Source organism: Lagenorhynchus albirostris, chromosome 11 (assembly GCF_949774975.1).
Source record: "Lagenorhynchus albirostris chromosome 11, mLagAlb1.1, whole genome shotgun sequence".
NCBI classification, from domain to species: domain Eukaryota; kingdom Metazoa; phylum Chordata; class Mammalia; order Artiodactyla; family Delphinidae; genus Lagenorhynchus; species Lagenorhynchus albirostris.
The window spans coordinates 15,715,527-15,731,571 of NC_083105.1; the positions used below are offsets into that span (position 1 = coordinate 15,715,527).

General features: G+C 37.7%; 1 protein-coding gene across 2 annotated transcripts; it reads right to left on the bottom strand.

Annotated features, from left to right (window-relative positions):
• Positions 1-41: 41 nt before the first annotated feature.
• On the bottom strand, positions 42-15,843 carry TMEM263 (transmembrane protein 263). Of its 2 annotated transcripts, XM_060166870.1 has the most exons (4): positions 15,646-15,843; positions 6,101-6,170; positions 4,839-4,880; positions 42-3,082 (listed from the first exon to the last, which is right to left on the bottom strand). In XM_060166870.1, the coding sequence occupies exon 4, from the start codon at positions 3,075-3,077 to the stop codon at positions 2,796-2,798; it is 282 nt and encodes a 93-aa protein (XP_060022853.1). In that variant the 5' UTR covers positions 3,078-3,082; positions 4,839-4,880; positions 6,101-6,170; positions 15,646-15,843; the 3' UTR covers positions 42-2,795. The 2 variants fall into 2 exon arrangements, with proteins under 2 accessions (XP_060022853.1, XP_060022852.1); XM_060166869.1 differs by lacking the exon at positions 4,839-4,880.
• Positions 15,844-16,045: the final 202 nt, after the last annotated feature.

Below are 16,045 nucleotides of genomic sequence, written 5' to 3' on the forward strand. Positions count from 1 at the left end.
GATCATAGTGCTTTATTAAAGATTCATGTCTTCTTTTCCCATTCCTTTAATACAAAAAAATTTATTCAGTCATCAGTTATTTTCATCTGACATTTCACTAAGTACAGGATTCATAACGTCAACATTATTAGATCAGTCATTCAAGTGGGTCACACAAGTTTATCCTCATTGTGTTGGAATACCCACTCAAAAGATAAGCTGAATAACAGATGCCTCCAGGTGTATACAACAACCACCTTATTAGCTTCTTGAAGTGAACTAGTACTGTTTAACAGGTCAGATTGCTAGTCTACGAAATAAACAGAAAAAGAAGTGTACAGCTTTACATATCATCAAATGGCAAGTTCATTTCAACAAGAACGTCTACAACTAACTTCATTTGTACAAGTTCTCTGCTATCATTGCAAAGCCTCTCCTGAACAAAGTTATAATTTAAAATTTAAAACAAACTTGATGAGATAAAATGTACCAGGTGGCTTTTCTGTAGCAGAAATTAATTACAACCATTTTTCCTCAAGCAATTTTAAAGACAAGCAAAGTTGAAAATAAATATTCAAGCATACAGTAAACTAAAGTCTATATTTAGAAATTCAGGTACAAAGCACGGCAGAGCCAATGAAGATAAGAAGATAATTTAGAAATATCAGCTAGCAATGAAGCAATAATTTCTTTCAAATAGCAGGAAACAAATTCTCCAATATCATTACTTAGATCATTATTTAGTGTTCATCCGTTAATTTTGGTTTTTTTTTAAATCCCCTTGCTAATTATGACATTTGACCAGATATACGAACAAATATATGTTTAATCATACTGGATGAAATAAACAACAATTTAATTTTTGATTAACTCCCTAATGACTTTCCAGTGTTGTATATGGCAGAAAGGTTCAAGAACCTTTGTGGATTTACTTCAATCCCTGCTGGTATTTATGGAAGCTTTTAAAAGCTAAGTTTTGTTCTTATCCATTTGTTGATCCACATTATTAATGTAAAACTCTTAGTGGGTTGCAAACAGACACTTAAGCTTTGGGTGTTGGAGTGATCTAAGTTCTCAGGAATGCTGTTTTGACTTACTCCAGAGCATCACCTCCTTTCTTCCCCTTGCTCGTTTAAAAAAAAAGTCTGCAGAATGGTGGCAAATTTCCAAACTTAAGTGAAGGAAAATTAAGATTTTTCAGGCTGGGATTAAACCCTTGGTTAAGAGAAATGCCACTTTTAAAATTTTTATGAAACAAAAAAAAGATGAATTCGGGCTTCCCTGGTGGCGCAGTGGTTGGGAGCCCGCCTGCCGATGCAGGGGACACGGGTTCGTGCCCTGGTCCAGGAAGATCCCACATGCCGCGGAGCGGCTTGGCTCGTGAGCCATGGCCGCTGAGCCTGCGCGTCCCGAGCCTGCGTGTCCGGAGCCTGTGCTCTGCAACAGGAGAGGCCGCAGCAGTGAGAGGCCCGCGTACCGCAAAAAAAAAAAAAAAAAATGAATTCCAGCTAAGTCATATTCTTTTAGAATGAATGAGACATGATGAGACGTTAATGAGACACAACACACTTATCATCCGCAACCAAAAAATTCAATTTCCTGCCTGAAGTTGACTTGGAAAATGGTACAAAGTTTACAGCTGCTTTAAAGGAGTGTAAGATGACATTTTAAAAGCCTGTCAAACAGAAAGCAGTTACATATATTTTACATTCAAAACTAATCTATGGAGCCCATTCCGTTCAATTTAAGAGTCAGCCCCCACACATCTGTGGCTGCTTTCACTGTGTTTTTTGAAAGGGGTACTGCTAGTAATTTAAGCCATCCTGGAGACAAAATAGGTGTGAAGAATTTTTTATATCTTGGATGCTTTAGGTAATTCTTAAGAACTTAAAATGATTTATGTTTTCCTCCTTAATATGAAACTCTTTTATTAACACAGCTTCTGACCAGCAAAGAAATGTTCCTTAGGCACTGTGAGGTTTATTAATGATGGAGCATGAACCCAGGTTGAAGTGTACAATTTGGTTATAACTACTGACAGTTATCAAACACTATCCTAATCTGCTGAGAGCAAGAAATGCCTTTATGTCACTAATCCTGAGATTCTTGAGGGAAAACTAATTTCACAAACAACTTTTGAAAGAATCCATATATAATAATAATCCTAAGAACTGCACATATTCAGGGTATTAGAAAAGATGTTTTCTTTTGTAAGGCATCAATGATTAAATTAATATATGCCTATCTAACAAAAGATGGTTAATACTCATAAAACCATGAATCTTTTCTTTTAAACTTCTCTAGTTCCTGCTACTTTTACCATCTTAAATAAGAAAAGAATGCCTCTTCGTCTAATCAACTATGGTTATTAAAAAAACTAAGACATCTGAAACTATTAGGCACATCAAAGGTACATTTATGTAGGTCAAGGTTCCCTTCTTAAGGGGCAGATGAGTTACCTGGCACATTATACATATGGAACTGTAAAGATCATCCACTAAATTCAACTTTCACATTTTTAGTTAAACTGAAAGACTTATGTAGTAAATATTCAAATATACCTTATCTTTAGTTACAACTAAATAAGTGTAACATTTTACCAGATAAAAAGCTGGAATTTAAGTATGAGAAACCTTCATACACTGTGCTAGTATTGGTCTCTTCCTTTTAGACAAAAGCCAGTCAGTCATCAATACTTTCAACACAGCAGTTAGAAGATAAACGTCCAAAACAGGTGACTTGGTTGTAGTCTGTAATTTAGCAATTCAATGCCACTGGCATCATAATGCTGTGGAGAGCAAGTGTATCTCCATATTTTAGTCAGATTTGTCTTTCTTCTTTCCTGTTAAGGGCACTTTGTTTACAACAGCAGAGCCAACAGCTGTAACACCTCCAGCCACAGCAGACACGCCCCCTTTCACCAGCCCTATTCCCATGGAAGGCACAGTTGTAACAGCTGTTTTGGTCACCTCCAGACTCTTTCCACCAATCCAAGCCACACCACCAATGGTGGCACCAACGGCTCCCTTTGTAACACTGAAGATACCCCCAGTCACACGGGACAGCATGCCTGGTTGCTGCTGTGGGTGATCTTTCATTGAACCTAATAAGAGAAAATATCATAAGACAGTCAAATGTAAGTCTTTATAAGAACAGTACAAATCACTGAGTAACCTTCCTAACAACCAGCAGATTGTATTGAAAAGGTCAACCACATAAATACATATCTGATCAAGACATCAATAGCTCTTCCCTCAAGGGTATAGTTGTACATGTTTTTAAAACATCTTGGTCCAATGCTAAGTCTTAGTATCTATGAGAAGAAATGCTTTAGAGACTAGACAACTTTCATAAAATAGAAGACTATTTTAAATGTCTCCTTGATTTATAGTTTAATTGCTTTTAATAAAAATATCTTTATTTTATATCCTAAAAGGAGCATGAAAAAATAAAAAGATAAATATATTTAGCCCTTATTTCCTTGATAGAATTCAATCAGTCATTACTGAAACGACCTTCTTCATTTAAAGCACTGGTTCTCAGGTATGGTCTGGAACCCTTGAGTATCCCCAGGACCATTTCGGGGTAAAAACTGCTTTCATAATAATATTAACATGTCATTTGTCTTTCACTTTCATTCTGTCACCAGTCTAGAACAGAATTTTCCAGAAGCTAAATGACAGGCAGTAACACAACAGACTAAACACAGAAGACTAAACTGTGAGAATCTAGCTCTCTTCTATTAATCCAAATATTAAAGAGATTTGCAAAAATTTTAAAACCATGTCAGAAATTCTCTGGTGGTCCAGTGGTTAGGACTCTGCACTTTCACTGCCAAGGGCCTGGATTTGATCCCTGATCGGGAAACTAAGATCCCACAAGCCACACGGTATGGCCACAAACAAACAAATCACCCTGCTCACAATTTTTTTTTTGTTTTGGAAAATAGTTTCATATTTTTCAAAAAATATGTTAATATGTAATGGGCCTACCGAGTTCTTTTCATAATAAGATACTTAATTTCTGTTTTTATTGTTAATATGGCAAATATCAACAAAGACATAAGCTCTTTGGAATCCTCAATTTTTTTTAAAGTAGAAAGCATCCTGAGACAAAATAATTTGAGAACCACTAACTTAAATATATTTGGGTTTCTATTCTATGTGCTCCTTAATAATGTATTTAAAGAGCTAATATTATATGTAAAAATAGGAAAATTATTCATCACTTAAAATTCTGTTACCTACATATAATCTTTTTTGTAACATGGAGAAACCAGAGCTATGGTTAATACTTCCACTGCCTCAGTAATTTTTATAAAAGAGAGTATGTGATTTAAGTATCTAGTTTGTAAAAACTCTTCATATACTCCCAGAAAAGGTAACATCAGTATGAGATATTCAGATTTATTGTCACAAGTCTTTTCTCTTTGGTTTCTTTGTTTGTTTAATAGAGGCACTCAAACTGGCATGTAACTCCAAACTCCAGCATAAAATGACTAGCAGGAAGATTTCATAAAAATTTGCTTCTGCCAGCCTCAAACACACACAGACCTTTTCTCCTTCATAATCTAATGACTCAGGCGGCGACAACACATAAGCAATAGTGTTTTTATTTTTTTAAACTTCATGAAAAAATACTTGATAACTATACAGTTCAGGCTATAACCACTAAAAAGGTATAATCTCACACAAGAAAGGTAAATTCTTGGGTACGTAAGTTCAACTAAGACACCCAAAGCTACTATAACCTAGCAGAATGTGGTTATCAGAGAAGGTAACATTGGAAAACCAACAATATTTGAAAGAGAAAAAAAATCTGAAAATTGAGTTTCTTTAAATACACAGACACAAATTTACCTTGAGTAAGATTTTCTTTTCACTGTTTGGAGATTTTACATCCTTTCACAGGAAGAAAGTCTCATTGATTAGTCAAAATGGCTCACTGATGAAGATATAGCAATGGCTAAATTTATAAAACCAACTGTTTAATTGAAACTGAGTCATAAACATAGTTAATATAAAAATTTTAAAATAGCTGAAATAAAAGGCTTAAGACATAGATAAGCATTTGAATATATTAATTATAAAATTATGATAGAAAGGATTACATAAGTGGTCATTCTTTTGTAATCAAGGTTAGTAACACTAGGAAAAGGGGAAAACCTTGATTTGAGGATAAAACAGATAACTACCTCATGCTGAATACCTCATTAGTATTATCCTGCTATGCCAAATTTGGTGTACATGCATTTAATGAAGGCAATTTTTCTTAGTGAAATCAGATACATACTAAAGCTGTTGATCTCTTAATTACAGTGTACTCTTTTTTAAAAATTACAGTGTACGCTTAATTACCACCATATAAATTATCCACTTTGCAGACTACTTTTAACAGGTTGCCAATATAAAGACATCCCTGAGGCTGTTCTCTTCCTTAACAATCATGCTCCTGGACAGCCTTTATCTCTTTCCTGACTTCTTTCTCATAAGTCCTTCCTAACTTTCTCACTGAGCCCTAACTTTTCTTTTCAAAACTCTAGACTACTAGTCCTTAAAAATAAAGGGAGAAAATAAAGAAAACAGCTACTCTGTTTCTGTACATAGTGAGGACATACATGTGTGCATTTAGTGTTTCCAAAGATTTTTGAAGGTAAGAATAAAATGATTCCTGATGTCACAATTTTCACACCAAAAAATAAATTAAGCAGACACTAAAACCATGTATTAAAAAGGAAGAGTTACCCATTATAATGTAATGAATAACAGGAGTTTAACAACAAATCTCAAGTGCCTCTTGAAGTGAGTTTTCGTATGCATGACATAACCTAGTCCATCCTTCCTCTGCACCTCACCCAACTCTTTACAAGTGAAAGGATACTCGTGAAATGGTCTTAAAAGAGTAGCAGAAAAATACTGATAGACCTTATATAAAAGTTACATTATGTCCCCATTTACCAATATCTATGCTTTCTTATTAAAAGCTAAAAATGTTTAAGTATTTTTGGAACACATTTACTGACAAGGAAAACAGGTTATGTTACTTTAAAGTTAATGAAAACAATCAGAAGTTTAATTCACTAGGATTTTTTTCGTTCTTGGTATTACAGATGCATACTTACCTTCTGGTGGTTCATCACTAAGGTATGATGGGATTTCTTGTTGATTTTTATCTGTCTGATTCATGATCTCCTAAAAAACACAAACATTTCATTTTAATTTCAACATCTGAGACTACCTCTTTTTATATGCTTGATCAAGACTTAATCAACTTTATTCAGATAAACAACATTTTACTTATTTTTTTTTATTTTAGCTGCGCCGCACAACCAGGGATTGAACCCCGGGCCACAGCAGTGAAAGTGCAGGATCCTAATTACTAGACCACCAGCAAACCCCTGATAAACAACATTTTTAAAACAACCATAACAAGACCACTTCACCTTGTCTGTCTTCTACTTTGTGGTGTTTGAGAAATACTTTCAATTATACTAGTGGACAACATAAATCTTATCTCAAATCAAGCAAAGATTGGCAGGCGTGGTACAAGCTTTCCTATGTTGTTACTGCTGCTTCAACTGAAATTGAAAATTACCAACTGAAAGAAAGTTGGAAGGTGGGGGTTAGCAGACAAAAATTTTAAGTGCCTCCTCCTACAGAATTTATTTCACAACAGACTCAAAGAAAAACCTAAACTATGAACTAAAAAACATGTTCTATCTGAAAATTTCCTCAAAAACATGACATTCTTTTCCTATAAAGATGACAGCACCAATCTGAATCACTAAGAGAAGGATTTTGATTACTTTTTTTTTTTTTCCGGTACGCGGGCCTCTCACTGTTGTGGCCTCTCCTGTTGCGGAGCAACAGGCTCCAGACGCGCAGGCTCAGCGGCCATGGCTCACGGGCGCAGCCACTCCGCGGCATGTGCGATCTTCCCGGACCGGGGCACGAACCCGTGTCCCCTGCATCGGCAGGCGGACTCTCAACCACTGCGCCACCAGGGAAGCCCATGATTATTTTTTTATTGTTACTTTTAGAGCTCGTATGAACAGAAGTAGCAAAAGAATTCAAAATCTACTATTATATATATATATATATATATATACACACACACACACATACTGTAGACTACATCTAAGTACAAGTAATAACGCAAACTAAGAAATAAAATAAGCTATATTGGGATGAAGAACACATAAACTTTCTTTTCCCAATCTCCTTACTATCTTAAAATATTTGATTTTATATTCCATTGACTAAGTAAAGACTAAAACAAGTCAAGATTGGTCTAAAAGCTTTCTTGCTTGGCCAGAAAACTAGGGTTGTGATCCCAGTAGTCAACTAAGTATTTCTTAGTCATAAAACCATGAAGCCTAAATTATTGTATCTGTACATATATAATACAACAGATTTTAAAGGATATTGTAAAATCCTGCCATCTGCAAAACAACATGGATGAACCTTGAGGACATTATGCTAAGTGAAATAAGTCAGACATAGAAAGACAAATACTATATTATGTAACTTATATATATGGAATCTAAAAAGGCCAAGCTCATAGAAAGGTGGTTGCACGGGGCGGGGGGTGTGGGGTAGGGGAAATAAGACGTTGGTCAAAGGGTACAAGCTTCCTGTTACAAGAGGAATAAGTTCTGAGGACCTAATGCACAGCATGATGACTGTAGTTAAAACTACTGTATTGTATACTTGAAAGTTGCTACAAGTAGATCTTCAAATGTTCTCACCATAACAACAAAAGTAATTATATGAGTTGAAGGATGTGTTAACTAACCTTAATCTGGTAAACATTCTGCAATATATATGTGTATCAAACCATTACATTATTATACACCTTAAACTTACACAGTGCTGTATGTCAATTATATCTCAATAAAGCTGGGGAAAAAAAGAATATTGTGAAAACTACCAATGTACTTTAATACGCTGATTAAAAATTTATTGAGTACCTACTAAGGGTCATGTTTTAGGTGCATAGGATATAGCTGTGATCAATACAGATCAAAAAAATCTCTGCCATCATGAACATTCCATATTGGCTAGTGGGGAAGACAATAAATACATATTCAAAGAATATACTGTTTATCAGATGGTGTTAAATGCTATGGAGAAAAAGGCATGAAGGGCAAGAGGATGTGATATTTTAAATGGGAGAGTCTGTGAAGGCTTCATTATGGTGACATCCCAAAGGAGGTTAAGGATATAAGGTATCCTTTCTGCCTTGAGGGCTCTTGGGTCAAGAGCCCTCAAGACAGAAAAAACAGTAAATGCAAAGGTCCTGAGGTAGGAGCTTACTACAGACAAGAAGGAACAGCCAGAAAAATGTGGCAGGGGCTGCAGCAAAAGGCAGTAGAAGAAGAGGTCAAAGAGTGAGGTCTGGATGACATAGGCCCATATAGGCCATCGTGGCAATTAGTTTTTAACTCTGAGATGGGGAGCCAGTGAAAGGCACTGACCAGAGGGGTAATGTGTTCTGATTTACACTTTTTAAAGATCATTCTGGCTGTGTGGGGAGAACAAACAATCAGAAAGCAAGAACAGAGACAGAAGGACCAATTGGGAGACTTAATGTTTTCAAGGCTCACACGTATTGCAACGTTTATCAGAACTAAATTTAAGTGGTCAAAGAAGGGTCAGGGAAGTTCCCCTTTCCTTTATGACTCCTACTGCTTTCAGCACCAGATGATCAGATAAAAAGTCATGCATATTTCCTTCTATATTTCAATAATTCAGGCAAAAAACACTGGTGGCAAATGAGGGTGGCAGAGGTAGCAGTGTGAGAAGTGGGATTTTTCAAAGGTAATTTAACTTCATGTAATTCAACTTGAAACATCTTTAAAACCTAAACCCTGTGTAACATGGGACCTCACTGCACCCCACAGCATCCAGCAGCATACGTCCTGTGCTTAAATAAATATCTTTTAGTTGCTCTAGTGAAAACCCTGACTCAGACCACTAATCAAGAGCACCTAATCTTATGCTGGTCTGGTTTGTCAATTTAGCATTATCATCCCATATACAGTTAAGATTTTAAAAGTAACAGTAAAGATATGTCATCTCTGACAAAAAAAAAACCAAAACCTGAGAGTATCAGCTGATGCATTACTGGGAGAAAGAGTTCCTGATTAATTTGCCTTAATTTTAAAACTCCCTTAAGCCAGAAATTAAATTAATTAAATTTATTTCCATTCATATTTATATTTCTTTAATTTATCATCATGGTAAGATCATGAGAAATTATACAGTGTAGTGTTTAAAGTTCTGGAATCAGAGAGCCTGCAGCTGAATCCCAACTTGACTATAAACTATATGGCTGAGGACAAATAACTTCATCAGATCCTTGCTGTTCAAGAAATAGAAATTAAAGATATTCTAGCCCTAACTCTAAGATGAGAATACTATTTAACAATTCAAAACAAAACATGCAGAAGCTCCTGGCAGAATGGCCAGAAGTGTGTGTGTCCCTTCCTGAAGAATAACTATTTTGGAGTCACTTTCTTCCCCATTGGACTGTTAATTCCAAAAGGAGAGACACTTTGTCTACCTTACTCAGCACTGTGATCCCAGTATCTGTATACCAAGAGATCATCTGGCTGATCAACTAATCAATAGATATCACAGTATTCTGTACAGAAATATAGGGATACTATATACACACATACATCTTACATATTTTAGCTGGAGTTTTAAAACAGGTGTGCTAGTAACTGCATATATTTTAAAACTGCTTTTCTGTATATATCCCACAAATCTCTACCAAAAGTCTTAACCTTTTCCTCCTAATACAGAATCCCTTATTTTAAAAAAATAATTTTTCCACATATATCTATCTTGTAATTTAAAAAAGAAAAAGACCATCATTTTAAAAGAGTAGAGCTGCAGACAACTACAAAATCTCTTAACTGGCCTCCAAGCTTCCGCCTGTGCTCTTTCTTCAGTCTAGCCATGTCATACTCTGCTTAAAACCCTCCAACTGCTTCCTATTTTGCCCAGAATAAAATCCAGAGTCCTTCCCTTTGCCTTTGAGGGCCCAACATCTAATACCCCGATAGCATCTCCTACCACTCTGCCTCTGGCTCAATCCAGCTTGACAACATAGGCTTCCTTGCTCATCTTTTCCTGAAAGGCTCTTCCCCAGTATATGTACCTGACTTGATTCCTTACTTCCTTCAGGTCTTTGTGCAAGTGTCCCCTTCTCAGAGGTCTTCCCTGACCACCTTATAACAGATTAGCACCCTCCTTTCCCTATCATTTTCTCCTAACACACTGCTCTATTTTCTTCATTGCTTTTACTGTCACTTGATATATATGTTTACTTTGTGTCACTCACAATTAGAATGTAAGCTCTATTGGAACAAAGCTTGGTTTTGTCACTGCTCCATTCCCAGAGCCTTAATTAATGCCTGATGTGTGGGGATACTCAAATACTTGACTTTTTTGTATGAAGTAGAACATAACTTGGGTATTAATGTGAGATAAAAGGAGAATATAGGGTGTAAATTTTCTAGCATGAGAAACTAAATAGAAATGATGATGAAGACAGGACTGGAGAGGAGAAGATGGACATTTTTTTAAATGTTTATTGCGGCAAGAACACTTAACAAATAAGTGTACACAGTATTGGTGACTATCGGTTCAGTGAAAGGACTTGTTCTTGAACAGCCCTTTGAGATGCCTTCAGGCCATCTACAGCAGACTTTTAGCAGGCAATTGTATTTAAAAGGGCCTGAAAGTCAGCATAAAGTGAGAGTAAGAGTTGAGGTCCTGAGAATGGTCTGAAGTGATACCTGAAGCTGCAGGGGGTGAGTGATATGATCAAGGAAAAGAGTAGTAAGAGAGCAGACCGATAAGCTTATATGGACTGTTCATGTTTAAGAGGTGAGCAAAAGAGAAGCCAGCAAAAACAAACATAATACACCTGAAGATAAACAGTCAAATGAGACAGCCTCATGGAAGGCAAGAGATGAATTTATAAGCTTCCTAAAGATACATACAATGCAAACATTAAAATAATTTATGAAGATCAAATACTATGGATAAATGTTAATGTTGTATTTAGAGGATATAAAAGACATGTATCATATGATACTATTTTTTTTTAAGTGCACATAAAAAGACTGAAAGTAAATACACCGAAGTGCTAACAAAGATTGCCACTAGAGGGTAGAAATTATACATATGGGGGGAATAGATATATAGTATTTCTACATAGAGAGAAATATATATACTTAACATCTACATTTTAATATTCTACCATAAACATGTATTGATCTTGTAATTAAAGAACAATACATATTTTTAAGTCTTAGAACTATCAGTGATACTCACAAAGGATATTTTTAAAGATGATACAGTTCATCTACCTAGTTACTGTAGGTAGTTATTGTTATCCTCAAATCAAGCTGATCACCTAAAAAACAATGTTCCTGAATCACAAACCGTTTTATTCACGGTTATGTTCCCCCACTCTCCCCCAGCCCGCTCCTGACAGCACACAAAGACCTCCACTCTTACAGCTCTTTTCCCTGATTTACAGTTTGAAAATCTTATTTATACTCTTACCATTTTTTTCTTAAGTACATGTTTTGGTTGTAAGCTGACACACAGTATTTGTGTAATAAATGGGATAAAAATATCATCTGTATCCACATTAACTTGAAGCATCATAAGATGCATACCAATAGATGGTCCAAATTTTTGGTTTAAAAAACAAAAAAGATAACTTCAAGCTAGATTCATGCTCTTCAAATGTAGTTCTTTAAGAATAGGCAGTGCTATTCCAGGGGCTTCAAGAACCACAGGAGAGACATGAATTTTACTACACAGTAATTTAAAATAGTTTTGCTTTTAAATACACACTAATTAAAAAGTTAAATGAAAAGTGCTTGGGAATTTTTTAAGACAACTAGACTTTCAAGAAATTTCGTTCTTGCCTGGAGCCTCTTTAGGGTATACTCTCAGATTCACCAGCTCTCTCTTCCCTGCCCAACGACGCTCCCACCTCCCCTGAGTTTATGCCGCTCTTAAATTACATTCAGTTACGTTTACTAGTGTTACCAAGAGTTGCAAACAGGATTATCAATAAAGTAGAAAATCTGGAGTTGTGTAGGCCAGAAGCCTGGCTACCTAGACCAGAAGAAATTGGCTTTGAAAGCCCTAAGAGGCCACAGAGATTGATTTTTGTTTTGTATACATATATTTTAATGTTTAAGTTTCTTGTATATCACTCGTATTAACAGCAAGTATGTAGTATTCAAATTCCTACAGAACTCTTAGGGTAATAAAAATTATGCAAAAGCTCTAAGTATATGGAATATATTTTCCTGAATCCCTAATTTGATCATAAGACACCAAGTTACCTTATAAAGGTATTTTTGCTAAAATCCTTAACTATCTGTAATGCCATCTATACTTTTTACTCACATAAACCTTTCCCAACCTCTACATACATATATGTGCCATATTTTTAGTGATATTACCTCTTTAGGATACTATCACTTTATCACTAGGAGAAATGCTTTTTATATTACCATGCTGTTCATTATCATCATTACATTTTTTTTCTCTTAAATTAGGAATTGTGAAGACAAATATGGCCCTAATCTCCTAAAACTGGAAGAGGTAAATAATCTGCTTAGTAAAATTTTAAAGCACACACGTAAATAGAAATAACAACTGACAATAAAAGTATCAAAAAGACCATTTAAAAATGTTACCCCCTTAAACAACATTATTAAATTCTATGCAAACCATCTGCCCTAAACTCAACATATACTTGGGTCCCTGCTATGTGCCAGGCACCCTGATAGGCACTAAAGGTTTGAGTGTGATTAAACACACAGAGGACTACACTAAGCCAGAGTTTACAATCCAGTGGTTATATACTTTACCAGCGTTTATCAATTTAGTTGCATTCAAAACCAAAAAAAAGTCTGCTCTATAGGAGGAACTCATAATGCACAGAAATTTCTATTAAAAAACATAGTTTCTTAAGGAAGGCAATAAAAACAGAAAACAGCCTTGAGATCAGGACAAATAATTCAACTTACTCTGTGGACATAAATCAGTTTTACCATTTGGTCCTGACATGTGAACAAACCATTACAGTACCAACGAAAACTGGTCATGTTTTTTTTTTAAAGAAATTATGAAATGTGAAAGAGTTCTTTGCTATAGACTGCAATTCATCAGCAGTTCCTTTAAGCATTTTAGGCCAGGGAGAAATAATTCTTGTCCAGCTGGTAAATATATTGAGCAAGGATTTATAACAACACTATTCCCTAGAGGGTAATTTCTTCTAATAATAGAAATAAGTAAACAATGGACCCCCCCTTTTTTTAAAGGAAAACAGGTGAATCAATGTTGTGGATATCTGTAACATTTTATATATAAAGTTTTCATTAATAATAAAAACAAAATCTGAAAACAGTACTCAAGTGTGCCTATGGCAACACCCCTCTGTGTACCAAGGGAAGTTAAGAAGCACTAATACATTGTATATGAAGCCTAACTACAAAATACAATGCACAACAGTTTACCTTCAAAGCCACTTCAAAAATTTCTTATTAAACAGTAACTGCCAATTTCCCTATAAGAAAAAGACTATAAATGAATTAGCTAAATTTTTCTACATATTTTATATATAGGAACTTTGCCACATCCTCACTCCTATGCTTTAGCTTCTTTGCCAAATAACTATAAGGAGCTTCAAAAAATACATTTATACAGAGCTTTAACTCACATACACCAACAAACTGCGCATATTAAAACACCAGCTTACTGTTTTTAGGCTTCTCTAGTTAACCAACTATCCTGAACAGGCTGCTTTTAAAAATGGCCCCTGCCCATTAAATCAACAGCAAGTGAACTACAAGAAATGCACTGAATGTGGCAGGAAAGAAAAAGTAATCTGTCAGTAAAACTTACACCTAGTGACAAGTAACAACTGACAGTATCAAAATGGCAATTTTTAAGTGTTGCCCTTAAATGAAACATTAAGGAGAATTACAATAACCTATCAAACCAAATAACCAGTACACCAGTCATTTTCACTACATTATACCTCATTAGTTCAACAGATATTTGTGTCCCTACTATGTGTCAGACACTGTGTTAGACACTGAAGTTTCAGCCTGAACGAGAATGTCAAGGCCCTACTCTGAGGGTGTTTATATATAAACCAGTAAGATACCTTCAGGAAGTAGCAAAACAACAACTACTCAATGACTAAAACAAAAAAGGTAAAGATTTTCCTGGAGTTTAAAAGAAAAAAAGCGAACCACACACAAGAACTACTTATACTTTTCAAACGATGTTCTCTAAATAAGGGCATATTTTTACTGAGCTTGCTTTCTAGTACATATGTTATAACAAAGACTAAAGAAATGAAAGTGAAAAAAATCAAAATAGGATGCATGAGTTTATTAAAAGTTACTTCCTTCTTTCTTTAAAAAAACAGACATGGACACATAACACGCAGACATATACCTGTTGATGTGATATCAATATTCCTCGGGAGCCCTTCAGAGCACCCAAACCAGTAGAAGTTTTAAAGGTTAAACAACAGTATAGAACAAATAATCACAGATAGTAAATAAAGTGTTTTCATTTGGAATTAGTTCACAAGGGCAGAATAAATCAAATAAACTCTCCTCCTTCTCTAGGTGTTTCTAAACCTTTGCCGGTGGCCCCTTCCGGAGCCCCCCCTGCCCCCCACTGATCCCTTTGGGCACTAGCAAGTTTCCTTTTTTTTTTTTTTTTTAAGCAGAGGGAGTGACGTGGCAGGATAGGCAGAAAATGACCCTGTAGGAGCCCTGGCTAGGGCTGAGCTCAGCACCTCCTCCCTCCGCTCCACGCTGTACACCCAGCAAACCCCACTCCCACAGGGTTCCAGAATTCCTATGTCTTCTAACGTACAAGAGGCGATCTGTTTACGAGAGGGGACCTGATCCTAAGTGAGAGCCTGGGGACCAGTCTTGAGGCTGCGTGTGCATAGCAGGCACGGTTTTTATTTAGACTCGGGAGGCAGTGATGGCATTGGTGGGTGCTCCAGCAGTCCCCCAGTCACCCCCTGGCGCAGTAAGCGCCTCTCTCCACTGCTACACTTCCCAGTTCAGGTTAGGTGTGGGGGTAGGGCTACCTGGGAAGAACACTGAGACTGTCCACTGTTGAAGGATCGTGTACTTGAACCCAAGAGAGTGGTTTATCAACAAGTTAGGAGTTAGCGGGGCGGGGAAGCCCAGCACGCAGCCCCTCTGCCGCATCCCTCTCCTCTCGCAGGCTGCTGGCGCCCTCCCACCCCCATTTCCCCGGTCTGATACCCCAGGAGCTAAGAAGTCAGGCGGAAGCGTCCAAGGAGGGTCCCCAATCTCAAACCACGGCGGGTGAGTCAGAGACACGTAAAAGGGGGTAACCCGGCCAGCGAACCTCCACCCGCCCCCAACATCGTCCAGCCCCTCCCCCTTCCCCGCTAAGCAGCAGCCCACCCCCGCCAAAAAAAAAAAGGCCCCGCTCCGGGCACCCAGGCCAGGGCAGGGAGACGGTGAGGTGCAGAGGAGCTAACAGAGCTAACGGAAAAAGGCAACAGAAAGGAGGGCAGGAAGAAGCCGGGACGGCGCCCCCTACCCTCCCGGCCCGACTTACTCACCGCCGGGTCGGGGGCCGGCGCCGGGGCCGGGCGGAGGAGCGGGCAGCACCTAGGAGGGCTGAGGCGGCCTGAGCTGCGGGCACAGCCCGGGGTAACTGCGGGCTCCGGAGACGCCTCCTCTGGCAGAGGAGCCAGAAGACAAGGTTGGCGACGGTGCCTTCTGGCTGCGGACGTGGCGCCGGACGCGACCCGCCCCCTCCACCGCCTCCTCCGCTCCCGCCTCCTCCCGCGACTCGCGCTCCGACGCGCACGCGCACCCCGAGCCCCTCCCGCTCCTATCCGGCACACGCCCACCCGTTTCTCGAACTGCCCAGCCCTCCCAGCCACCCCCAGCCTGTCGCCTCCCGACGTGCGCACGCGCCAGGATACCTCCCGCCCCGCCGGCCAACTCCCGCCCCTT

Coding starts and splice junctions, on each gene's coding strand:
- TMEM263 (XM_060166869.1), bottom strand. CDS start 6,164: ATGAATCAGACAGATAAAAATCAACAAGAAATCCCATCATACCTTAGT. Junction 3,083..6,100: donor TAGTGATGAACCACCAGAAG/GTAAGTATGCAT, acceptor TTCTCTTATTAG/GTTCAATGAAAGATCACCCA.